Source organism: Dipodomys merriami, unplaced genomic scaffold (genome assembly GCF_024711535.1).
Source record: "Dipodomys merriami isolate MVZ:Mamm:240054 unplaced genomic scaffold, mDipMer1.0.p SCAF_37, whole genome shotgun sequence".
Classification (NCBI taxonomy): domain Eukaryota; kingdom Metazoa; phylum Chordata; class Mammalia; order Rodentia; family Heteromyidae; genus Dipodomys; species Dipodomys merriami.
The window spans coordinates 456,825-484,083 of NW_027205270.1; the positions used below are offsets into that span (position 1 = coordinate 456,825).

The window sequence follows — 27,259 nt, forward strand, 5'->3', positions numbered from 1 at the left end:
ATGGGCGATGGGGGCGCCGAACGCGACCGCGGCTCGGCGCGCCGGGCGGAGTCTGGATGCAGCAGTGGGCGCGACCGGGATCACGGAGAAACGGAAGAATTTCGAGCTGATGCGAGTGGCCAAAGTCCAAGGGAGGTTGCCAGGACCTCAGCCTCCAGCCCCTCGGGTTCCAGGGAAAGCGGGGCGGACAGTGATGGGCAGCCCGGGCCCGGCGAGGCAGACCACTGCCGCCGTATCCTGGTACGAGGTAAGGGGACACAGCCGGCGTTTCGATTCCCTTGGGCCCTCGCGTTATCCAGACTGGGGCTTCCGACCTTCCCGCAGCCTTCACCTTTCGATCCATATATTCCTTCACTCATCACCCAGCCGTTCGTTCGACAGATATTATTTTTGAATGCCTATTGTGTGCTACACACTGAGCTGAGCGCAGGGGACAAAGCAGCGAATGAAAGAAGCCTCCGTTCCTCCGCCTTCCAGTTCTCATCCTCTGGGCGCGCATCCCCTCACCCTAGGCCCATCTGGCTGGGTACAATCATAGCGACAGAATGCTGAGAGCTAGGTCACTGTCCCTAGTCTCTTAGGGCAAGGTCGGAGAAAAGTGTACAGCGCGCTCCACCGAGACCAGGATGTGGAGGGAACGGAGTGGGTATCGTCTGAAGAAGGCCCCGTCCTCCCTCGCCCCCTGCCCTCCCCCCACCCCAGCCTGTTCCCTATCCCCAGCAATCGGCACCGTCACAAGATGTTCTCGGTAGAGGGTCCTGGAAGATAGCATGCTCTTGAGCGCCCCAGCCCGTGCTTCACTGTTCCAGTTTTCACTTCCTCGCGGGGCCTGGGCCCAGCTGGCCCAGCTTCCTTCTCCCGGCCTGTTCTTTGGCATTCTTCACTTTCTCCCTTACTCTTCCCTCTCTTCTCTTCTTGTCCGACCATTGCTCTGCGCCTTCCCAGCACTCTCTGCAAGCAAACACGCCACCGAGGTAGGGGGTGAGGGGTCCCAGGTCTCCAGGGCAGGTTTTCTGCTCCTCTGAGAAGCCGGGTGCTCCACTTTTATTATATCTGGGCCTCCCACGCTATGTGAAAGGAGAAAAGGAGTCTTGGGGATCTTGTGCTCACCCCTTTCTCAGGCTGCCACTAGAGCATGAAGTCTGTTAACCCCCTCCCCAGCTCGGAGCCTGCAAAGGCTAGTATGGAACACTCCCTGCTGTAGCCCCTTCGGCTGGCTTGTCTTCCTCTCCCAGCCTCTTTCCAGCCTCTTTTCACAAAGCGCCCATCCTGGAATCCACTGGGCCTCTAGGCACGACTGGCCAGACCTTATTTCTTCATCTTCTGCCCCGAGTTTCTCTGCTCTGAGCTCTGGAATACCATGGCGGAGTGGCGGAAGCTCCCTGAAGCCTCTGAGAATAACTCAAGAGGGGAGACGGGGCGCAAGGCAGAGCAGGGAAGCAGCCCAACATGAAAGCAAGGAACCGAGGGAAACTCAGGGAACCTGGAGTGAAGCCCTGAGATTGGAGGGTCACGATCGCTCTGGGGACAATCTTGAGTTAAGGCCACCGGAAATTCCAGCAATTGTGTGGACCTATAGGGCACCTGGAATTAAATTCAATTCCTTTTTTTTTTTATCGGCTGTGAGTGCAAGGGGTCTACAGTTTGATTTCACTGAGAACATCTGTAGGTAAGACCTCAAGTCTCTGGCTGTGGTGGATCACATTGCACTGCATTCAGAGATGGGCATTGCCTTTGGCCAAGACAGGGAGCGGTGCATTCTGAGCCCAGCTCCTTCCTGCTCCGTTTCTGTTTCTTAACTTTTGTATAGAAGGAACACATAGAGATGTCCATGCAACCTTCTTCAAGTGCAGACACTGGATAATGGGAATGAACTTCCACGCTGTAGGGTGGGGCCACTTAAGCCAGGCAGAGATGTTCTAACACACAGGTAGGGAAGCCTGTCTACATCTTTGGGAGTGAACTTTTATAAATGTACATGCTTCGTAACCAAGTCATTACATTTGTAAAATACAAGGGAAATATTAGCTGTAAAGCACAACCAATATATTCAGAAATGAAAGGAAAATGGATCCTTCATAAATCCCTCTGCCCTTCCCCATTTAATGACAAGGAGGTTATTATAGGCCTGAAATGCCCAGGATGTCATTTACCACTAATCCCTCCTGTTCAGGGTCACCTGTGTCAGTCATTCACAGCCCCACCATGGCTCAGAGTGGAAACTGATAGATGGAAGAGACCTGAAAACTGGCAAAGGGAAGTCTGCCAAGCCTTGGCCCTCTCACAGGCTCAACGTACATTTTGCCTTCGATTTCTGAGGACATATTCCCTCAAAGTGTTTTTGGAAGAAAACCATTAAAATGTGAAGCAGTGGCATTTGCCTTTTCAGTCTTGGATGCTGCTGGGGTACCCCTCAAAAGAGAGAGTTCCTTTTCTCTGGGTCTTGTCAGCTTTCCTTTCATTCTGCACTTCCCTTCTGGAGAACAGAGAATGCATCTCAGGCTAGCAATTTATTGAGAGGGTCCCTTGGCACTGGGAAGTAGCATGGCTCAGGCGTCACAGATACACAAAGTTGGTTTAGAATACTGGCCTTCAGCCCTCTGAACCTAAACCAATTCCTTTGTCTCCATTTCCTCATCTGTCCTAAGCTTGCTAAGGATCAGAGTTGTAGGTAAACTGACACCCAGTAGGGTCTCATAAATATTCATTGGTAGAAGGAGGGGGTGGCCCACAAAACATTTCTAGCAGGTGGAGCAGATGGCCAAAAGTCCCTCTGAACTCACCCCCATCCCATGCACACATACCTGGGTGATACTGGAAAGTGAGCAGCATTTAGGTCAAGAACCCGCTGGTAGTGGTAAAAGGAAAATCAGTGTCACCTTGGAGACACCAGAGTATAGCCCTCCCTAGTCCCTTTGGTGGAACTATGACCCAAGACTTAATTCTCAGGCTGATTCTGCTCAGCTGAGAGACCAGGGGAGGCTGACTGTTCTGCCTTAGTGGATTCAAAATGGAGGCTGTTTCGTATTGCATAAGCAAGGCCACTAAGCTAGCATGCATGTGCTTACCAGCACTTCCCACCTCACCTCTGACACAGTGAGGCTTCTTCCCAGGCCTCGAGCAGCCCCACACCCTGTGTGCTCAGCCCTTGGTCATGGAGAAGTAGAGATAGGAGGGTCTTTTTGTTTTATAATGGAAAGAGTAGGACAACCATGGTCAGGAATCAATTGGGAAAAAATAGGCAGTTCGAGCCAAGGCTAACTTCTTAACATTGCAGCAGGGCCATTTTGGTGGAGCTGGGATGCCGGCAGGCTGAAGACCAAGGAAAAGTGTAGCTCAAAACTCCTATAATCTTCCAATCCATGCTGGCATCCCATCCGCTCCCTCAGATATGTCTACTTGCTTCCCAAATTAAGCCAGATGTGACTTCAACAGCGGTATTTGATAGAGCCTAAAATGTGTCTCCCTAGGGATAAGGCATGACTACAGTATTTGCTCACCCACTACCCCTTTCCAGCTGGCCTCCCTGCTTTGGGTCTCAAAGATCCATTCAATGCACACCTTTGGCTTCCCGTCCCTCTGGAAGAGGAGGGCAGAATAATGGCAGGATCCTTGGGAGAAGTAACTCATTAATTAACCAGCAAGGAAAAAAAAAAAAAACCACAAGGATCTCACCAGGGAACTAGACAGGCAGTCCCAGAGTCTTGGGGTCAGAAGGGGGGGCGGGGGGAGGATGGCACATTAAACTCCAGCCTCTGGCTTAGGCTAGGAAATTGCTGCCAAGGGGTGTTGGGAGAAATGGGAATTGGCCTTAGTGGTGATCAGTGTTCCCTTGTGTACAAACACAGCACAATGGAGGGCAATCCTCAGGGCCTACCTCCTAACAGACATTGCCAATAGTACTGCCACTCAAGGGGCCAGGACTTCAGAGGCTCTGGCTGGGAACTAACTGCTGGGATGATACACACCCCCACCCCTTCACCCCCAGCAGCCTGGTGAGGACTCAGCCCCGCCTTGCCGCTCATTTCCGGCCAGCAACTGGGCCTAAAGAGAATTGTCCAGGCTGAAGGCCTAGCTTGGCGGAGCAGGCAACAAAGATGGGGCGCCTGCCATTGCTGCTATAAATCTATGAATAGAGCCGATAATCAGGACCACTCTCCAAGCGCTACGGGGCTCGTTCAGGGACCACACTTTAAGAATTTTACGTTGATTTTGTTGTTAGGAGTGGTTCGTGGTTTGTTTTTCTCAGTCAAGGTCTAGCTATGCAGCCCAGGCACCTCCCTATGCTCCTACCTACGCTTCTCCAGCGCGGAGTTTACAGGCATGCCCCACCATACCTGGCTTTATTTGTTAATTTGACTAATTTTGGTGTTTTTGGAGACTGTGTTTCTTTTTTATTTTCTTGGGGTGGATTTGTTTAATGGCATAGTTTTTTTTCCTTTTGCTGCTCCTATTTTGACAGGAGATCCACACATGCTGGCTGGAGTCTACCAAGCCCCGTCATTTGGGGCTTTATTTTCCCCTTTAGTTATTCACCACCCCTCTTAGCCTCCCCCCCCCCCCACATAAACCGCAGCAACCCCCAGCCAAATATGTGTCTTCTCTACTCAGGCTTCATTTTCAGGGAACCGTGGAGGGAGCGCTAAATGGCTCTTTCCCTTTCTTGATATTCCTGCCACTCTGAGGCCACTCTGACAACACTTTACCGCTCACACACACCTCCACTCACCGACTCCCAGGTAGAGAGAGCCAGGTGACTCTGAAAGGTATGGATAGGAACTGGGGCTCAGAAAGGGAAACCGCTCCAGCCTGCACTCCGGGGCCATCTCCCGCAGCTGATTCTAGTCTTCGGTCTTTGCCCGATCTTTGGGGGATAAAAAGTACCTACTAGTAATGTAGCCCCAGGAGGCGCCATTTCCTCCCTTGCTCCCTATTCCAAACTTTCCCCTTGTTGGATAATTTTCTTTCAACGGAAAGAAGACCATGTAAATTTTGCCTTCGATTTCTTTTTTTTTTTTTTTTTGTTTCATATAAAATAACGATTGCACTGAGTCTTCTCGGCAAGCCTGTAGCCGATTCTCTTTGTACATCCGCTGGGTTCTGTGTCCCAGTTTAAGAAATCAGACCCGGTGTGGTGGGGGGGCTGAGACAGTGGAAACCTACTGGAGATCCTCAAGACGGTGGGGAGCTAGGCAAGCTATTGCCCTCTGCTATCGGGGATTGCTGCGGTTAGGAGCCTCCTCGATTCTTCCAGGACACCTCCTCTGGGTCCTGGTGGCCTGGGGGACGGTGGAAGAGGTAGCTGGAGGGAATCAGCCCTTAACGTCAATAGTGAGAACACCCAGTTAAGACTGCGTGCTGGCTACCATGCTGGGCTGAGAAGGGCGTTGCAAGGCCCTTCTCAGGGAGAGACCTCTTCTCTCAAGGCCTAGCTTCTCTCATTTCAGGATTTCCTCCGAAATCATAAGGGTGCTCCTCGCATGTGCCAGATTGGTTCTAGCGGGGGCTGCCCGCATGCAGCTTCCCAGCTTGTAGATGCTCCCATGGCAGGCGGGGGATGGCCCGAGTGAGCCCGGTGTTCATGCATGAACACCAAGGCTGCAGGATTCCCTCCGTGCCACTTTAGGAACCAAGTGGGAGGTGGGCGCCATGACCTCCATCCACACAGATGTGCTCTTAGCGTACAGTAGGGTCTCACAGATTTTTTTTTAATTTGGCAAATACATGAAAGGAGACAAAACTGTCCACACATTTCCCTAGGTCTGAGGCAGCAAATTGTCCCCCACCCTAGAACATATGTTCTGAGATATTTTTTTGACGTTACAATTTAAAAGTATATGAAATGGTAGTCATGGGATGTTGTATTTTTAAAATACAACATTAACCACACCTGACTTTTTGAATTCTGTGCAATCTGCAACTATGAGAACCAACGAAAAATGCTGAAAAACCTTAACCTTTAAAATGATCATTACGATTATTTTATATTTTATTTTTCCATCTTAGTGGCATATATTAGTTGCACAAGGGGATTTCATTGTGATATTTCCATACATACATACAATGTATCCAGATCAATCTCACCGGTCACTTCCTCTCCTCTCCTTCTGTGACTTCTGAAGCCAGTTTCAACAGATTTCATTGTTCTAGTCTCATACATGTGCATAACTTAAATTACCTTTTAATTTTTGTTTATTTATTTTTGGTGTCAGTACTGGTGCTTGAACTCAGAGGCTGGGCACTATCCTTAGCTTTTTCCCTCCCCTCGAGGCCGGTCCTCTACCATTGGAACCACAACTCCACTTCCAAATTTCTCTTTAAAAATATTTTTCGAGGTGCTGGAGTTTGAAGGTGGGGCCTTCTACTTTCCAGGCAGGAGCAATACCGCGGAGACGCCTCCAGCCCAAATTTTTTCAATTAATTTTTTTTCACAATGATCATACCACCAAGGAAGGCAGGGCCGACGCGGTTGGAGCGCGAGGGTTGGAGAGCCAGGGCAGGCGGCTGGGTGTTCGCAGTCCTTTGCAAAACTAGCCTGAGTTGAAAGAACCGCGGGTTAAAGCCGAGCCTCTGTCTCCCCGGAGTCGCGCGGTCCTGCAGCCCGAGGCTGGAGTCTGAAAAATCAGGGCAATGGAAGGCGCTGGCTCTGCGTTTTGTTGGGATCCTTGTTTTTTCCTAAGGCTCGCTCGCTCAGCGTCCACCCGCCAAGCTTGAGCCCAGCCGGGCTGGGGGGAAACACATCCCTGAATGTCTAGCCTCTGCCAAGATCACACTTACCATGTGAACCTGTAAATAGATGAGTACAATTCAATAAGTAACACGTGCTCCAGACGAAAGACAAAACCGGAAGCGGTCGAAGGCTCCCCTAAAATAAGCCACCATTCCTGGTACCCTGACAGGCCATTTTCCCACTCCCTTATACAAACATATGCACAGAAGAGACTCGTATTAGACAGGATGCTTACAACTTACCTTTAAAACGTTTTGTTTTAAATCTGCCTTGGACATCTTTTCAGGTTAATCAGTTCATTCTGTCTCTTTGATTGTAAATCAGCCATCGTCTTTGGGAAATACTTAATTTCCCTAAAGAAGGGACCTTCTGGTTGTTTCTTGTCTTTCTTTCTTCCTTCCTTCCTTCCTTCCTTCCTTCCTTCCTTCCTTCCTTCCTTCCTTCCTTCCTTTCTTTTTTCTCTTTCTTTCTCTCTCTTTCTCTCTTTGTTTTTTTAAACAAACACACTGTGAGATGAACTCCCAAAGCAAAGAAGAGGTTTTCTGCCCGTTTTGACCTTACAGTGAAATAAATTTCTTGCAGTGTAAATGCTGGATTCTTTAAAAGGTTTAATGAACACAATTTTAACAATATTTTCACATAATTGTAAAGTAGAAATTCATCAATCTTTTTCATACATATATCAAAATTTGTTTTTAAGTACAAAGTAAAAAAATCTTCCCCTATCCCTGTCCCCATCCGCCAGTTCCCTCCCGGTAGGCAGCCATTTTTATTGTTTTCTAAAATGCCCTACCCATAATTTTTTTTTTTTTTTTTTTTGCTTTTGCAAGTTAGTGCAGCTATGCCACTTTTTTTTCTTACATTTTATCTTGGCGTGGAAAGAACTTGTTTTTGTTTTACAGATGCATACTATTCTCTTTATGAGGGTTGGACAGACCATGACCTATGTAACTGGGTGCCCTGTGGTGAACATTTAGCTTATATATATAATTCTGCTACTGTTATATGTTTTGTTCTGTTTTCGGTTGTGGGGCCTTAACTCTGGGCCTGGGAGCTGTCCCTCAGCTCTTCAGCTCAAGGCTAGTGCTCTACCACATGAGCCACAGTGCCACTTCCAGCTTTTTCTGTTTATGTGGTGCCCAGGAATTGAACCCAGGGCCTCATGCATGGCAAGGCAAGCACTCTACCACGGAGCCACCTTCCCAGCCCCTGATACTGGTATATGTAATGCTGCAGTAAATAAATTTGCTCCTTGGTTATTTCCAAATGAATGGGTATATCTGTCAAAGAATTCCTAAAAAGTGGGTTACTGGGTCAAAGGGTATCTGTTTTTATAATTTGGAACATAATGCCAAATTGTCCTCCATCCAATGGGAGCAGTTTACGCTGCTTCCAGCAATACCAGAAAATGCTCATTTCTCCACACAATTTTTTTACCCATTTAACCAATAGAGTGTGGAAATAAAAACCTACTTGTTTCTTTTGAATAGCAACACAGTATCACACTACACAGGTATTATACTATTTATTTAACTATTTTCTATTAGTGGACAGAGTTAGGTTGGTTCTATTTTTTTCATTTTTTCATGAATAATCTTGTGAACATCTTTGCATCCTAACTTGAACAAATAGTTTAAAAATAGACCTCATGAGGCAATTTGGAAAATGTAAAAACAAGTGGGATATTTTAATGCCAACAAACATTGGTTTTGTTGTGATAATAGTATTGTAGTTATATTTCTTAAAGGAATCTTCTGTGGGTAAATGATACAATGTCTGTGATGTGCTTAAAACTGTGGCAGTACCAAAGAAACAAGACTGTTCCTGAGTTGATAACATTTAAAGTTGAAGGATGAATATCATAGTTCCTTATTGAAGTGGTGCTGTAGCTCAAGTGGTAGAGCACTTGCCTTGAGCTGTGCCCAAGCCCAGAGTTCAAGCCCCATGACCGACAAAAAAAAAGTTACATACTTCCTTATGCTCTAATTTATGCTTAGCATTTGTAATTAAATGTTTAAAATAGTAAGGGTCATTTCATACATACATGGTATCATAATTAGAGAATAAATTGCTGAAATTTTAACAATCTAAGTATGTGCACTTAAAGTTATTATAGATATTTCCACAATTTGTGCTAAAACTAATTTCTATTTCTTGCAATGAAAGTATACATACACATTTATATGTAAATATAGCCTTCTAATCTAGAATATACTCTAACTTGTAGGATAAAAATTTTTCAAATAAGAAAATTCAGTTTTCAATTACTATTGAGGACTATTGTTTTACTATATTTATCCATTTAATTTTATTTTCTGTGAATTATTTATACTTAGCCATTGCTCTATTGTATTGCTTGTGGTTTTCTTACAATTGAAAACACTGTGACATGTGTTGCAAACACATTTTTATTTAAACTTTGTAAGATTCCCTCCCCCAAAATTGAAATGGAAATAATCATCATGTGTAGTGGGTTGGTTTCTTCTATGGTTTAGATTTTAGTTCCTAATTAGATAAGTTTTATCTATCCAAAGTAAAAATACCTCCCCCCTCACACACATTTACACAAATCCCTCAGTATCTGGTACAGTGTTTCCCCACACACATTCCAATGCACACATTCTCAGATGTTTCAGACAGTGTTTACATCTAACCTCAGACATCCTCCTGGATATTTTCAATCATCTCTAGATGACTTATATTACCCATTACAAACTAAAGGTTATGTAATTAATTGTTATACTGTATTGTTTAGGGAATAATGAGAAAAATCTTTTAATAATAAGTAGAAATGCACTTTTTAACTGAGTACTTTAGGTCTGAGGTTAGTTGAATCCATGGAAGTGGACACACACACATACACACACACACCTTGTTTCCATAAATTTCAAGGGTAGGCTAGAAGTATAGCTTGATGACAGGTCATTTGCCTGATACAGACAAGGTCCTGAGTTCAATGAGGGATAGTATTGCAATAGAAATCTCTATAAAATTTCTGGGACAAATAATCTGTGTCATTTTTATTTATTTGTTTATTGTAAAATTGTCCTTCATAATGTATAATTGTATCAAATTATGTGAATATTAACAGAGCTTGAGAAAACATGCTCTCAACTTGGCCAGCACATAGTTCTAGTCTGATAAAATATGACATCTCAAAAGAATATATCTCTCTGCTGGTCTCACTTTTATTTCTCTGATTCACTCCTAGATTTTAGTATATTTTCATTTTTATTAGCCACCTATATTTTTCTTCTATGGATAACTTCTACTGGGCTGCTTGACGTTGCTCCAGGTCTGCCAAAGCTGCTTGTATTAGACATCTATTATGAATATTTTCTACCAATCTATCATTTCTTTCAGCCATCTGTCAGAAGCTCTTATTTCTATATACTCAAATCTGTCATTTATTTCCCTTTATTTTTTCTATTTTTTATTTTTTTGAGATTTATTATTTTTTACTTAGGGGTTAGATAGACTTGTGCTTATTTTTACATGCAGTGTGAGAAACATTACTAATGAGCTAATTTTCCAAAAGCTATGTCTTTAATAATCCAGGCTTTTCTCCAACTAATTTGGGATAGTATATTCACAGAACACTCTAAATCCCCCTAGATGCATGGATTTATTTCATAACTCTCATACCAGCATCATACCATTGCAGTTTCTGTAGATTTAAAATATTCTTTGATGTGTGGCAATAACACTCTCTCCTCATTCTTTAATACTTTTTCTTAACTATTCTTCCAATTTAATTTCACCAATGAGCTGGAGAATGAATTATCCATAAGAGTTTTAAATATTTTTATTATCTTTAAGTAGTTGCACAAAGGAGTTGCCATTTAACAAAGCAGTTTATGAATGCAATATGCCTTGATCAATTTCAACATTCTGACCCATCCCACCTAACCCATCTCTTCCCTAGTTCCCTCACTTTTCTTAATTTTGTAGGCTGTGCATTGAATTTTTTTCAAGTTGTCAATATATATTTTATTTTTTTATTTTTTATTGTAAAGATACTATACAGAGGGTTACAGTTATTGAGCAAGGTAATGAGTACACTTCCTATTGAGCATTGTTACCCCCTCCATTGTTTTACCCCTACCATCCCTTCCCTCTCTACCTTCCCCAAGGTTCTTTTTTTTTAAATTGTGATTAAGTGATTACATAATTCTCCAAATTTCACAGTATTGTGGAATAATGATGCTCATTTAAAGTCACAAGTTCATTCTAACTTTCCTGGAGCAAATTGTCTGTCACGGTCTATAACATATAACGGTGTACACATATACACCATACATGTGATCAGCAGCATGGGGTTATTTAGTAGTTGTTTCTTAAGTCCTGCTAATTTTGTCGTATCACCTAACATTTTGGATTTAGCATCCACTTATCAGGGAGACCATGTACCGTTTGTCTCTTTGCACTTGGTTTACCTCGCTCAACATGATTCCTTCTAGCTTCATCCATTTCCCTGCAAATGCAATTATTTTGTCATTTCTAATGGCTGCTATGCATTGAATTTTTTAACTGCATTTTCCAGTCTTTCCCCCCCCCTCCCCCCCCCCCCCCGCACTACTTCTCTTCATTCATCTACACCACCCCTTTCAACTATCCATTTTCTGGTGTTAATTTTGTTGACCTTTGATTTAGCCTTTCTAGAGAATTACACTGTTTGAATTCTCTCCTGAACCTACTGTTTTTCAGTTAATACATTTGTGTACACTTATATACTACCTAAAGTATTTACTTATATTTTACTTATACACTAATTCTAGCTTCCACATATGAGAGAAAACAGGTAACCTTTGTTTCTCGGGGTCTGACTTCCTTCACTTAGCACAACTGTCCAGATCCTTCCATTTATCTTCAAATGATGCAATATCATTCTTTCTAATGGATGAGTTAAATTCCGTTGGGTATATATACTACATTTTCTTAATCCATTCCTCCATTGAGAGGCATCTGAGCTGATCCATACCTTGGCTATGGAAACACTGTTGTGCTGATAGCTTTCTTGTATCCTATTTCCATAAGGAGTTTTTTTTTTTAATCACTCGTGGGGCTTGACTCTGGACTTGGGTGCTGTCCCTCAGCTCCTCAGCTCAAGGTGAGCACTCTACCACTTGAGCCACAGCACCACTTGCAATTTTCTAGTGGTTAATTGGAGATAAGAGTCTCATGGACTTTTCTGCCTGGGCTGGCTTCGAATGGCGATCCTCAGATCTCAGCCTCCTGAGTAGCTAGGATTACAGGCACTGGCACCTAGCCCAAAAGAAGTTTTGATAGTAGCTATGGTAAATTTGTGAGTTAGGGCAGGAAAGGCCTGATCTCACTTCAAAGTCAATGCACTGACAGGTTGTCATGTAAATAGAGTACTTAATGTGTTAGGTAGGAAATGAAGTCAGAGAGGGCTTTCTGGGGTCTATCAGGAGCCATACCAGGAGGGGTGAACCATATTTTTTCCTGGAGGTTGGAAGTATAACTATTATCAGGAAGTTTGTACCTCTCCTTAGCAAGATTTTGGAGACAAATATCACCCTATTTTCACCCCTAGGATGCACCCTTTTATGAGGAGATCCCAGAGACAACAAAACTCAGGATTCATGTCATTTAGACTCAAGCATGATCACCCTAACAGTGTTTAAAGTTGTCCCTCCTTCCTGGTGTTTCCACTAGATCCACCCAAAAAAGGACAATTCAGGGGAGGAGGGGTCATGTCAATAAGAATGAACTACATTTTTCTGCAGAAACAATACACAATTTTGTAAGTACACTCATGATTAGGCCATCATGCCTGGGCAGCGACTCATCTTGGTACTCAGAAACCCAAGCTGAGGGGGCTGGGAAGGTGGCTCAGTGGTAGAACGCTTGCCTTGTATGTATGAGGCCCTGGATTTGATTCCTCAGCACCACAAAAGCAGAAAAAGCTGGAAGTGGCGCTGTGGCTCAAGTGGTAGAGTGCTAGCCTTGAGCTGAAGAGCTGAGGGACAGCGCCCAGGCCCAGAGTTCAGGCCCCACAAAGGAAGGAGGGGGAGGAGGAGGAGAGGGGGTGGGGGAGGGAGAGGAGGAAGCTGAGGACCCTTGTCTTCTCCCCTGCTTCCAGAACCATCTCAGCCAGGAGAGGGAGGTGCTAATACACACTCAGAGTTTACTAGGTCAGAGTTTACTAGGTTTCAGTAATCTGGTAAGGCACAATCTCAGCACTCACTTTCACCTTACCTGGTTTTATTTATTTATTTATTTATTTTTTTTTTAAATATTCTTTTTTTTATTGTGAAAATACTGTACAGAGGGGTTACAATTACATGGGCAACATAATGAGTACATTTCTTATCAAGCATTGTAGCCTCCTCCTTTGTTTCCCCTTCCCTTCCCATCCCTTCCCATCCTCTCCCTGCCCCCTCCACCCAATCTTCCCTGCTCACCCCTCCCCCCCCACCAAAGTTGTAAAGTTCCTTTTCGACATAATGACTTGTACATCTCATTGTTGCAATGGGCCCACCTGTATCTCTATTTAAATGATTTGTTTTTCCCCTTCCCTTCCACAAATTATACCGACATCAAATTGAGTGAAAGCAGTTATACTGTGGGGGAGGGACATACAAAGCACCAAAGAGATAATCTTATAAATGTGTTAGAAAGAATCACATGAAAGAAAAAAACATACTTGAATACATATCTTAGGGTTCATTTCCCTAACATCACCTTATCTGACCTTTTCTGCTTGACTCAGACATATACTAGATATTGCAAATAAGGGAAACCATGGGACCTATGTTTCTTTGGGTCTGGCTTACTTCACTTAATATATTTTTTCCAAGTCTTACCTGGTTTTAAATTGTTTACTAAAAGTAATTTTTAGTATAAAAACACTTTTATTACAAAACATTATTTATTACAGAATATTGTAAAAGTTCTTATTATAAAACTAGTTTTTATTTAAAATAAGTTACTTAAACTTCATTAGCAGCCTCCCTCCTGCGCACGAGGTCTTTTAAGAACATTATTTTTCTCATTTCTATATCCCCAGACTCTAAAAATGTCACTTCACACCTAGTAGGTACTTATTAAATATGGATAATACTATACATTATTTCATGAGTTGTGTGTGTGTGTGTGTGTGTGTATGTGTGTGATTAATTGAAGATAAATGTCTTGTGGACTTTGCCTAGTCTGTTTTCAAACATCAGATTGCAGCCTTCTGAGTAGCAAGACTAAAAGGTGTGAGTCACCAGAGCTCCTGCTTCCTAAGTTATTTTCTCACAGTTAATATCAGTTCATAAAATTATTGCTTCATTCCAATTAATTGTGATTGCTTTAAGATATGTTGTAGTTCAAATGTACCCTAATCTATGCCATTTCTTTTGGGTATATCACTGAGGATGTTTTCATGCCACAACAAACATCATTGTTATATATACTTTGAAGCATGTGAGTCTACATTTATTTAGAATAATAGTTCCTAAAACAAAGTCACTGAAGCAAGTTATGTACATCTTAGCCAGGTGACAGTGGCTCATATCTATAATCTTATCTACTCAGTTATATACATATTTAATTTTAATAAATGAAGTCTTTTTTGAGCAGTAGTACAGGAGTTTGAACTCAGAACTTTATAATTGCTAGCATATGCTCTACCATTTGAGCCATACCCCCAATCTTAAATGGCTGTAACATTGGGTGCTGGTGGCTCATACCTGTAATCCTAGCCACTCATGAGGCTGAGATCTGAGGAGCTCAGTTCAAAGCAAGCCCAGGCAGAAAAGGCCATGAGACTCTTATCTCCAATAAACCATCAAAAAACAGAACTGGAGCTGTGACTCAAAGTGATATAGTGCTAGCCTTGAATAGAAAGGCTTTAGAACAGTGCCCAGGCTCTGAGTTCAAGCCCATGACCAACCAAAACTAACAAAGAAAAAAGGCTGTAATATTTATGGTCCTATACAGATATGAGATGATGATTTTTCTAAAGTACCTTATTCTTTTATTAATCACCTGTAGGTGTTTTTTACCAGCTCACAGTGACAGTGGCTTTTGATTGCTGTTTAACCTTGCATTATCCTGATGATTACAAAACTATGTCCATCTTATAGGGTTTTTTTGGTGAATGATCTAGATAAATTACTTATGCATTTTTTTTTCTGCTAGGCTGCTTCCTTCTTTTTGTTGCTAGAATTTGAATTCAGGGCTTTGCCCTTGTTAGGCAGGTGCTTTACCATTTGACCTACCCCTCTAATTCTTGTTGCTCTGGTTATTTTAAAAACAGGGTCTCAATATTTGCCTGGCCTGGCCTGGACCAAGATTTCCCCATTTACACTTCTTGTCATAGCTAGGATGACAGGAATGCATCACTATCACCACTATTGATTGAAACTTGGTCTTGTGAACTTTTTTTTTTTTTTGCCTAGGGTGGCCTGAAGTTTCAATCCTCTTGACCTCAGCTAGGATTACAGGCATAAGCCACTACTGCCCAGCTTTTCCTTTATAAAATATTATTTATTGAGCTGACAATGTTTGCCTGTAATATCTAAGACCCTAGGTTGGATTCCCAGGAACCACAAAAAATGGAGAAAAGGAGGAAAGAAGGGAACAAAGGAGGGAAGGAAGGAAGGAGAAGAGAGGGTAAGCAGAGGAAGAGGAGAGAGAAGAGGGCAGAGGAGGAAAGGGGAGGAGTGGGAGAGGGGAGGAGAGGAAGGAAAATAGTAAAAAATTCATTTATAATTGTATTTTGTTTATTCTGGATATCATTTCTCCACATCTTTTTACAAGAATTTCTTTCACAGTGTTTTTTGTTGTTGTTGTTTTGCTTTTTGTTGGTTGTGGAGCCTGGGTAATATCTCTGAGTTCTTCTGCTCAAGGTTTGTGCTCTACCACTTTGAGTAACAGCACCACTTCCAGATTTCTGGTGGTTAATTGGAGAGAAGAGTCTCACAGTCTTTCCTGCCTGGGCTGGCTTTGACCTGCAATTCTCAGATCTCAGCTTCCTAAGTAGCTAGGGTTACAGTTGTGAGCCACCAGCACCTGGCCCTTCACAGTGTTTCCAGCATTTTTCTTTGGCATCAGTGATTGTCTCATACACAAGTTTGCATCTTTAACATGGTTAGATGCATTATTTATGCTCCCTTTATGGCCTCCAGTTTGCTTAGAAAGCTCCTTACAAACCTCAAGTTACAAAAATATCCCCCATATCTTCTTATAATGCTTTTATCATTTTATGCTCTATAATTTGCTTTAAGATTTACTTGAAGTATCTTACTTATAGTGTAAGAGTGGTACTTTGTTTTATTCCCAGTAGATAATTTATGGTCACCAACCTACTTAGCTCCACTTATTGACTAGCATGTGTCCAGTTTTTGGCTGTCTCTTTTATCTTTTGTCTGTTTGTTATTATAAAGTTGATGTGCAGAGGGTTTACAGTTACATAAATTAGGTAAAGAGTACATTTCTTTTTTTGTGCCATCTTCTTGAAATAGATTGCTGTATGTGCTTGTATTCAGAACTGGAACCTTCATTCTATTGCCTACTATTGTTCCATCATTTGAGCACCATCTCCAAATCCATTTATTTACTTGATATTTTATCATAATGCATTTTAAAATTAAATACTCACTTTAGCCTCATCCTAAGCATGTAAAATCATGGGTTTAATTTTTTTCTAATAAACATTAAAATAAGCACACAACTTTTGAAACGACAAATGTTTGTCGTGTGCCATTTAGAAAGTCATCTCACAATCGTCAAGTAGAAGGCTGAGGCACCTGGGAAACTGGTAGTGAGTTCTTTGCGTTAGTGAATTTGTGTATCTTGAGGGGACAACAGGGCACTCTAGCTTCGAGGCATGTTTTGGTTGTTGTTGACTTTTTTTGGGTGGGGGGGTCCGCTCATGGGGCCTGAATTCTGGGCCTGGGCACTGTCCCTCAGCTCTTCAGCTCAAGGCTAGCGCTCTACCACTTGAGCCACAGCGCCACTTCCAGCTTTTTTCTTTTTGCTTATGTGGTGCTGAGGAATCGAATCCAGGGTCTCATGCATGCAAGGCAAGCACTCTACCACTGAGCCACCTTCCCAGCCCCGGTTGTTGTTGACTTTATATTTTGAAATAGTTATAGAGTTACAAGAAGTTGTGAAAGTAGAGGGAAGAGGAAAAGAAGGGTTAGTGAAGGATAAAGAGGACTGAAGGATACTCAGAGAGACATAGACATCTATATGAAAAGGGCATAATGAGCCCCACCACATGCTGTTTGAAAAGAAGGGATGAGAGAGAAGTGAGACTATAGTACAAGAGGTGAGTTTCTTAAACGTGCATTGTGTGTGCCTGAGTATGGAAAAATCACAGTAAGACCTCCTCATATTACAAATGTATGCTAATTCAAAATAAAATAAAAGACATTGTAAAATTAGCACAAAGAGGTCTCACACACCCATTGCCCAACCCAGCTTTTCCCACTGAGAGCATCTTATGTATTTATAGCACACCTGCAAAACCAGAAGCTGCTGTGGCACTATAGAATTAACTTCTTCAGATTTCACCCATTTTTCTTTGCATTCATTTTTTCTTGCATATAGTTCTTTTTTAATTTTAATTTTTTGTTATTTGTTATTTGTTATTTTTTGGGGTCTGGTCGTGGGGCCTGAACTCTGGGCCTGGGCGCTGTCCCTCAGCTCTTCAGCTCAAGGCTAGCGCTCTACCACTTGAGCCACAGTGCCACTTCCGGCTTTTTTCTTTTTGCTTATGTGGTGCTGAGGAATCGAACCCAGGGCCTCAGGCATGCAAGGCAAGTGCTCTACCACTGAGCCACCTTCCCAGCCCTAAGTTTTATTTTTTTTATTGTGAAAATACTGTACAGAGGGGTCACAATTACATGCGCAAGGTAATGAGTACATTTCTTATCAAGCATTGTAGCCTCCTCCTTTGTTTCCCCTTCCCACCCCTTCCCATCCTCCCTCCACCCCCCCATCCTCCCCGCCCCCCCTTGCATATAGTTCTATATGATCTGTCTATAACCACAGATGCATATAACCACAGTTACACTCAAAATACAGAATTACTGTGTCATACCAGAGGCACTCCCTCCTCATCCTCACTCATGGTCAAATTCTCCCTCTGTGCCATACCCCAGGAACCCACCAGAACTGAAGAACTGAACTAAAGATAGGTGTGAACCACCACACTGACTTTTAAATAGTTTTACTTTTAGCCATCCTAATAGGTATTTCTCATCACAGCTCTAATTTGTCTTTATATGGTAGCTAGTGATGGAGGACAACTTTAAAAATGTTGTTGTCACTATTAGGAAGTTGTACAAAGGAGTTACAATTTCATGAGTCAGGTGATGAGTAGCTTCCTGGATGACAGTGTCACCTCTTCCTTTATTTCCAGACGGGACATCTTGTGTGCTTGTCTATATGGCAGTTTAATTTTGAGATTTTAATTTTTTAGATTTTTAAAATAAAATCTTGGTTTAAAAAGAGCACAGAAATTCAACATTAACAAGTGAAATGTAGGGCTGGGAAGGTGGCTCAGTGGTAGAACGCTTGCCTTGCATGCATGAGGCCCTGCGTTCGATTCCTCAGCACCACATAAGCAAAAACAAAAAAACCGGAAGTAGCACTGTGGCTCAAGTGGTAGAGCGCTAGCCTTGAGCTGAAGAGCTGAAGGACAGCATCCAGGCCCAGAGTTCAGGCCCCACGACCGGACCAAAAACAAACAAACAAATGAAATGTAATTGAGATGTAGCTTAATGAGAAAACATTTGCCAAGCGGTGGTTATGTGGCATGTTGTAGTGTCCAGTGGCAAGTCTGAGATTGCCTTTCCTGGATAGTGTACCCAGAGGGAGAGAGCTGACCTTGTTTGTGCTTGTTGGAAGAGGAGAGGGAAGTTTATGTCTGTCTTGACCTCATGCTCAGACTCAAGTGCTTCAAGGGCGGGCTCAAGTAGACTGTCTTAGGGAGTGAGTATGAAGTCTTCAGGACCAGATGCAACAGCATCTCTTCCTGACCATACCCCACAGGGACAGACACATTTCCTTATGCCGGTGGCTCTGCAGATGGAGCCACTTGGGTATTGTAAGGAAGTTCTCAGGCTGGTCTCACAATTGACAATGGCAGAACTCAGGTAAGGAAGATGAGCTCCATCACAGAGTCATCACACATATTACTCTATATTTTTTGGAATGTGCAAAGGATGGAGCTGAGGGACCAAGAGTTCCCCAGAGGCATTTGGTTCCTATGATACTTCAAGAACAAGGCCCTCATGCATTTGATGAGGTCTGGTGTCAGGGGAGGACTTGGGCTGGCTTGGAATATAGGAAGACAGAGAAAGGGATCCTGCTGAGCAGTGGCTTGCCTTCTCCCTAGGACTGACTGTGAACAGGAAGGTGCTTGAGAACCTCTGAGGTCAGGAGCAGGAATCATGAGCCAGATTATGGAGGAGCCATTGGCATAGACAGGAACCCTCAAGAGTCAGTTTGTGGGGCAGGGGACTAGAGTGCAAGATTGAAGTTAACCCTGACACAAGGACACTCTTTGGTGAGCAGCACATCCTGTTAGAACTCCTTTCACAATCACTCCAGGAGGAGGATGAACCCATTCAAAAGATTCCTTTCTTTTTGAAACCATAACTAAAATAGTTTTCTTTCTTTCTTTTTTCTTTTGTCTGACATGGGGCTTGAACTCAGGGCCTGGGAGCTGTTACTAAGCTTTTTTTTGCTCAAGGCTAATGCTCTACCACTTTGAGACAAAGCTCCACTTCCAGTTTTCTGGTTGTTAATTGAAGATAAGAGTCTCATGGACTTTCCTGACTGGGCTGGCTTCAAACCGTGATCCTTAGATCTCAGCGTCTTGTGTAGCTAAGATGACAGGTGTGAGCCCCAGTGCTCAGCTAAAATCTTTTTTACTGTAACCTGTGAAATAAAAGAATAAGGTTATCCAAAGAAGGTATTCATGAATTCAAATGAGGTGGCTTTCTCCCACCCTTCCACCCTTTGACCCAGGGTCTTTGGCATACCTCCGCAAACTCTCTACCACTGAGCTTTATATTGCCAGTCCTTAATTTTTTGAGACCCAAGCTGACCTTGAGTTCAAGATCCCCCTGTCTCTACCTCCCAAGTGCTGAGATTAGAGGTGTATAGTACTAAGCATCATAAAATTCAGGTGTATTTAGTTTGTTGAACACTATCAGTGTGACCACGAGTAAGTTACCTAAAATGTGTTCTTGTTTTTTCACCAGTAAAATGAGATTTCCATGTTGCAGCTCCAACTCCATTGAGACATTGGGAAGGTTACAATACAAAAACAGTTTCTGGCCTAAAGCAATTATTACAGAAATGTGACCTTAAGACTAAAATGTTAGCCTCCATCATACTGCAAAGGCCAACTGTGCTCCCCCTGGTGGATATTGGAATTCCTGCAGCTGTGCAGGTTGTGTTGATGCTCTGCCTACCAGGGCTGCTTTGCTCTGCTTATCAGGACTGCTCTGCACTGCTTAACTTTCCATTGCTGCTGTTCTTCTATTATGGCAAGTTACTGTTAATCTCCTTTCACTACTGGAAGCACTATTTATTGTGAGTTGTTGGGTAAATCCTACAGGACATGAGGCTGCATATTTCTACCATCTGATGGCTCAAATTCAGATCATCTCCACCCTTACAGTTATAGCTGATAACTTACTTTCCTAACCAATTTGTTCAAGAAACTGGTTGACATGTTGTGTTGCTACTAAGTGATGATATGTGGTAAATGTGTGCCAAGGTTTTCAACCTCTTTTTTTGCCAGTCCTGGGGCTTGAACCCAGGGCCTGGACACTGTCCCTGAGCTTCTTTTGTTCAACGCTAACACCCCACCACTTGAGCCATAGCACCACTTCCAGCTTTTTCTGTTTTTGTGGTACTGAGTAATCAAACCCAGGATTTCTTGCATGCTAGGTGAGCACTCTACCATTAAGCCACATTCTCTCTTAAGTTCCAAACTATGGAAATGCTGGGCCTAGAGAATATTGTTCCAGAGCCTGGACATACTTCTGCTCTCCTGTTACATGGGAGTTGTCCTTGGGCTGCTCCTGGGGATCCCAGTTCCACATTCTGTCCCCCTGTGCACCAGCAGCTAGCCTCCCAGTGGACCCTAGAAGGGTCTGTAAGACAAAGGCTCACTCATGCACATGTGCACATATACATACACAGCTTAGGACCTGGCTGGCTTCTAGGCAACTCCAATAAGTCTGACCTACTACATAATGAAACCCTGCCTCAGCAACAACACTTGCTGGTGATGTAACCCAGCTAGCGAATTAACCTGGCTCCCTTCATGGACCCCACAGATGCCAAGGGAACCATCCGGGAAATTGTACTGCCCAAGGGCCTGGACTTGGACCGGCCCAAGCGGACTCGCACCTCCTTTACTGCAGAGCAGCTATACCGCCTGGAGATGGAGTTCCAGCGCTGCCAGTACGTGGTGGGCCGGGAGCGCACAGAGCTGGCCCGCCAGCTGAACCTCTCAGAGACACAGGTAAGAGGCCAGGCCTCGATTTCTTCACTCCTAGAGAGGAGTGGCAGTCTGGGAACTACTTAGGGTATGAGGCCATGTGTTACCACCGGGAGACTTGACTGGAGGAGTTCAAATATGCATGAGTGGTAGGTATAAAGCAAGTAGCAGACTAAGCAAGCACACTGTCAGCAAGTGAGTCTTACCTGCCCTGGTAGCACACACTTGTAATTCCAGTACTCCAGAGACTGAAGTAGGAAGATCTCAGATTTGAGGCTAGCCTGGGCTATATAATGAGAGAGGGGAGCCACAGGGAGGCCAACAGAAGAAGCCTTTCAAATACATCTGGCACTTGGGTACAATGTGAGAAGGCCAGATAATGGGGCAAGCAGACACTCAGGCTGCCGAGAGTGACTTAGGGGAATGTTGGATATGGGTAGAACCTCAGAAAGGAATAGCAAGGGTTTGGCTTGCTGGAAACAAAGGAACTGGGGAGGTGCCCCACACAATGCCATGTGCCTGTAATCCTAGGCATGTGGGAGATGGGAGAATCATTTGAGCTCAGGATTTCAAGACCAGCTTAGGCAGCAGAGCAAGAGCCTATCTCCAGATCAACAAACAAACAAATGATTCTGGAGAGAGATGAAATGTGACACTTTTGGGCTAGGGATCTCTTCTCTATTCTGGACCCTTTCCCACCCTCTGTACTTAACCCAGAGGAAGGTCCTCTCATAAACTGAGTACCTGCCCTGTGTAAATGGAGACACTTGAAGCTGGTGTCAGAACCACAAAATGATAATAGTAAAAATGATGCTTAGTACTTATCAGCATCAGGTACAAAGTGCTCTGCATGCTAGTGGATGAATCCCTCCCATTTCACAGACAAGTCAAGATTTTGCTTAGGCTCTCACCTGTCAGCCTAGCTGCTCTGGAGGCTGAGATCTGAGGATCACAGTTCAAAGCCAGTCCAGATAGGAAAGTCCGTGAGACTCTTATCTCCAATTACCATAAAAGCTGGACGTGGACATAATGGCTCGAGCTTGGGGGACATGAGTTCAAGCCCCAGGACACACGCATGTGCGCGTGTGCGCACACACACACACACACACACACACACACACAGAGAAGTGATGGAAATTTAACAGGTATGATCTAGTTGAAGGGAATAAGTCCTTAGGGGTCATCCTTGGGGACCCTATTTTGTCCCTGGGTGCTCTCCTCTGTGAGCCAAAATAACTTTTCTCCTTTAAGTTGATTTTTTTTTTTGGCATTTTGTCACAGTCACAGGAAGGTAACACACCCTCCTTTGTCTTTCCTTGATGCTAGGGTTATGCAATAGCATACATAAGCCTCAGGTAAACTTTCCTGGGAGCCTCTCTTACCCGGCTCTATCCTAACTAGTTTAGTCCTCAGCATAACCTTGGGGGTTGATGTGAGATGTTCCTCGTACCAAATGTGGCACGTAGTCCCACACCATCAACAACAGACCCTGTCTGAGGCTAAGTGTCTCAAAGAGATCTACTGTGTCCTCTGGCTGTGCCTTTCCATGTGGGGACTTGTCAAAGCCCAGGAGTGATGCCCTCCAAGAACCTGCACCCATCTTCTAGTCCACTGTCCAGGTGGATAAGATTCCAGAATTCCTCACATGTGACACTTGTACTCCCTGCCTCAGACTCTCTCGGAGCAGTCCTTCCCAGGACAGACCACAGCCATTATTCAGAACCCCAGGCCCTGATGAAATTGCACAGCCTCTTACATAAGATTTAAACTGTAAATCTCTGAATAGGAGCTAGTGTATTATATGTTACTCCAACTGGAAAGCCTGGCCAGCATCAAATACCTACCTGTCAGCTCAGAAATCAGAGCTACTTAGTAGTCCACAAACACTGTTTGACTAGCTATTTTCTTGTTTCAAAATGCTCTCTGGTTTTATACTATTAACACATTAATATCTACCATATTTTTATTCTTATCAGAGATATCATTTTATACTCCATACATCTTGTTTTATACATTGTATAAATGACCATACTTACCAGTCAAACCAGTGGCTCATGCCTATCATCCTAGCTACTTAGGAGGCTGAGATCTGAGGATCACAGCTCCAAACCAGCCCAGGCAGAAAAGTCCCCATGAAGACTCTTATCTCCAATTAACTACTCAAAAGCTGGAAGTGGTGCTGTGGCTAAAAGTGGCAGAGCATTAACCTTGAGCAAAAGAGCTCAAAAACAGCATCTAAACCCTGAGTTCAAGCCCCACAACTGATAAAAATAAACAAAAAAAAATAAAAAGACCATACTTGATTAGACAAGAATAAGTGAATAAATGAACAAAGGCAAAACTCAATGGAAAGGCGGCAGGAATGGGTACTGTTAGCAGAGTAAGAATGAGCTCAGGCACCCTCAGGCACCAGAGTCAGGGTAGACCATGAGCCAGGGGCTCCCATCTTGCCTCTTGCTCCTGTAGGTGTTAGAGTTGGCAGCTGGAGCCTAGACTTTCAGAGCACTGTTTTTCTCAACTTGGAATCACCTGGTGAGTTGTAGCAACTGCTTGAGCCTGGATCCCAGCTATCCCCCTTTCTGACTGGGTGATTCATGTTCAAGGTTAAGCTCTTTGAGTAGCTCTCATGAGTGGCCAGGATCAAGAGGCATTGCCATAGAGATGGAGGGGACTGGGGCATGGAAGAGGGCCTGTATGGCAGTGGGGAGAGGGCTGGGGGATGGGGATGGCCATCATGGAGGAAGGGGTGTAAAGAGAGCCTGTGGAGACTCCATCTAAGCTACTGTGTGAATATGGACCGGGGCACTTTGGAGACCCCCATTACATGATATCTACCAGTTGATGGGGTTCTTGACATAGACTTCAATTAAAAAGCCTGAGTCTCAGCTGAAATTTGGAATTATCAGAACATAAATGGTGGCTAAGGCCAGAAACATGCCAAGAACAGAATAGGTAGACCAAGAAGGGATGTTGAACTCATAAATTATACCCACCTTGTCTGCCAATCCATCTCTTCAGCAATCCATCCACTTCAGCAATGAAGGGATGTCCATAATTTAGGGATGAGAGTCCCTAATCAGTTCCCCTGAGCAGGCTGCTTGTGAGAAGACCTTAATGATAATCTTTCTCCTTCTCACCCCATGTGTCTCCCTCCTCCCATCCCTCCACTTCTTTCTTTGTCTCCTCCGCCTGTCCACTTTGCTCTGCCTGTCCCCCTCTCCCCTCCTGACATCCCAAGGTGAAGGTTTGGTTCCAGAACCGCCGCACCAAACAGAAGAAAGACCAGAGCAGGGACCAAGAGAAGCGGGCATCGTCCTCTGCCTCCGAGGCCTTCGCCACCTCCAACATTCTGCGGCTTTTGGAGCAAGGCCGGCTGCTCTCTGTTCCCAGGGCCCCCAGCCTCCTGGCACTGACCCCCGGCCTGCCTGGCCTGTCTGCTGTCCACAGGGCCACCTCCTTGGGTGACCCCAGGAACTCCTCCCCTCGCCTCAACCCGCTGCCCTCAGCCTCAGGCTCCCCTCCACTGCCGCCCCCTCTGCCAGCCGTCTGTTTTGCCACGGCCCCACTGCTGGACCTGCCTGCTGGTTATGAACTGGGATCCTCTGCCTTCGAGCCCTACAGTAAACTAGACCGCAAAGGAGGCAGCCCTGGATGCAGCAGCAAGAAAGCTAACACTTAAGACTCCCACATGTGTGTGTGTGTGTGTGTGTGTGACACTCTGGACACTCCAGTCCCCAGCACAGCACTGCCCAGCCTCCCAGTCCCAGCCAACTGCACTGAGCAGGCCCTGAAGAGAAGGGATGGCAAACCACATGCCCTCCTCATCTGCCCCCAGCTCAGAGACTTGACCAAATGGCCTTGGTCCCCGCAGAGTGAGTGTTTGTGTGTATGTGTGTGCGCGCGCGTGTGTGTATGTGTGTGCGCGCGCGTGTGTGTATGTGTGTGTGCACAAGTGTGTGTGTTTATGTGTATGTGTATGCGTGTAAGTGCAGTGTGCATGGGTGTCTCTCACTGAAATAAAGGAAAACTATGAAAAGAAAGGAACCAGTCCCCACAGCACCATCTAACTTTGTTCAATTTCTGCCCTCACTGCGAAGGGAAAATAGGCTAAATCAAGGGACTCAAATGAGAGGGGGGACTGGAATGTGCGATTCAAGCTGGGTGAGACATTCACGTGTGAATCCACAGGCTCCAAACTCCTACTCCCAATGGAGCATGCACCTTAGCACCCCCATTGCCACCACAATGCAACATTGCTGTGTTTGGATAACCATTACCCTAGACAAGCTTCTCTTTCAAAAACTTAAAAATATGTTGGGCACTGGTGGCTCACAACTGTAATCCTAACTACTCAGGAGGCTGAGATCTGAGCACCGCAGTTCAAAACCAGCCCAGGCAGGAAAGTCTGTGAGACTCTCATATCCAGTTGCCCATCAGAAAACCAGAAGTGAACCTGTGGCTCAAAGTGGCAGAGTGCTAGCCTTGAGTAAAAGAGATCAGTTACAGCATTCAGGCCCTGAGTTCAAGCCCACAACCAATTGAAGAAAGAAAGAAAGAAGGAAAGAAAGAAAGAGAGGGAGGGAGGGAGGGAAGGAGAGAGAAAGAAGGAAAGAAAGAAAGAAAAAAAGAAGGAAAGAAAAAAATAAGCTATCCAAGACTCTTATCTCCAATTTACCCACAAAAACCTTGAAGTGGAGCTGTGGCTCAAAGTGGTAGAGCCCTATTCTTGAGCAAAAAAGTTCAGGGACAGTACCAGGCCCTGAGTTCAAGCCCCATGACCAACAACAACAGAAAATGTGGCTTAGTGGTGGAGTGCTTGGTAGCATGCATGAAGCCCTGGGTTTGATTCCTCACTATCACAGAAACAGAAGAAGCCTGAAGTGGCTCTGTGGCTCAAGTGGTAGAGTGCTAGCCTTGAGCAAAAGAAGCTCAGGGACAGTGTCCAGGCCTTGAGTTCAAGTACCAGGACTGGTGAAAAAGAAAGAAAGAAAGAAAGAAAGAAAGAAAGAAAGAAAGAAAGAAAGAAAGAAAGAAAGAAAGAAAGAAAGAAAGAAAGAAAGAAAGAAAGAAAGAAAGGGGGAGGGAGGGAGGAAGAAGGGAGGGAGGGAAGGAAGGCAGGAAAGAAAAAAAAAGAAAAAGAAAGAAAAGAAAGAAGAGAAAAAGAAAAGGAAGGAAGGAAGGAAGAAAGAAAAAGAGAGGGAGGGAGGAAGGAAAGAAGAAGGGAGGGAGGGAAGGAAGGAGGGTGGGAAGGAGGGAGGGTGAGACAGAGAAGGTAGGGAGAAGGGAGGGAGGGAAGGAAGGCAGGAAATAAAGAGAGAAAAAGAAAGAAAGAAAAGGAAGAAAGAGAAAGAAAGAAAGAAAAGGAAGGAAGGAAGGAAGCTAGGCACTAATAGCTCACATTTGTAATCCTGAGGAGGATCTAGGTTTGAAGCCAGCCCAGGCAGAAAAGTATGAGACTCTTCTGGTGTAGTTCAAGTAGTAGAGCTTCATCCTTAAGCAAAAACAAGCTAAGGGTAGTCAGTAACAACAAAAGTTGAGCAAAAACAAGTAAGGCAGTCAGTGTGACTGCCCAGAACCTGAGTTCAAGCCCCAGTACCAGCACAAAACAAACAAAAATACTTAAGCTGGGCACCGATGGCTCACACCTGTAATCTTAGCTACTCAGAAGGCAGAGATCTGAGGATCACCGTTCACAGCCAGCCCTGGCAGGGAAGTCTATGAGACTCTTATCTCCAATTAACCACCAGCAAACTGAAAGTGGTGTTGTGGTTAACGTGGTAGAATGCTCACCTTGAGCTGAAGAGCTGAGGGACAGTGCCTAGGCCCAGAGTTAAAGCCCCAAAACTGACAAAAAATCTCAATGGGGAAGGGAGCATTTAATCTTTTAAGAGGGTGGACAATGCAGGATGAGACCAGATTCTAGAGTGGGAGAGAAGACATCCAAAAGAGAAACAAAACCCAGGCTCTAGTATTTGCCCATTGCCAACACTGCCACACCAGTACTCAAAAACTTTTTTGGGGGGCTCAAGACACTTTCATTTAACTTTTTT

At 44.2% G+C, this 27,259-nt stretch overlaps 1 protein-coding gene across 1 annotated transcript; it reads left to right on the forward strand.

Moving 5' to 3' along the window:
* Vax2 (ventral anterior homeobox 2) lies at positions 1-25,147 on the forward strand. The gene is made up of 3 exons (XM_069988886.1): positions 1-247; positions 21,046-21,233; positions 24,448-25,147. The coding sequence occupies exons 1-3, from the start codon at positions 1-3 to the stop codon at positions 24,886-24,888; spliced, it is 876 nt and encodes a 291-aa protein (XP_069844987.1). The 3' UTR covers positions 24,889-25,147.
* Positions 25,148-27,259: the final 2,112 nt, after the last annotated feature.

Bases quoted from the DNA above. Each gene is read 5' to 3' on its own strand.
- Vax2 (XM_069988886.1), top strand. From the start codon at position 1: ATGGGCGATGGGGGCGCCGAACGCGACCGCGGCTCGGCGCGCCGGGCG. The intron at 248-21,045 runs GTAAGGGGACAC...TGGACCCCACAG, and splicing joins CCGCCGTATCCTGGTACGAG to ATGCCAAGGGAACCATCCGG. The intron at 21,234-24,447 runs GTAAGAGGCCAG...TGACATCCCAAG, and splicing joins TGAACCTCTCAGAGACACAG to GTGAAGGTTTGGTTCCAGAA.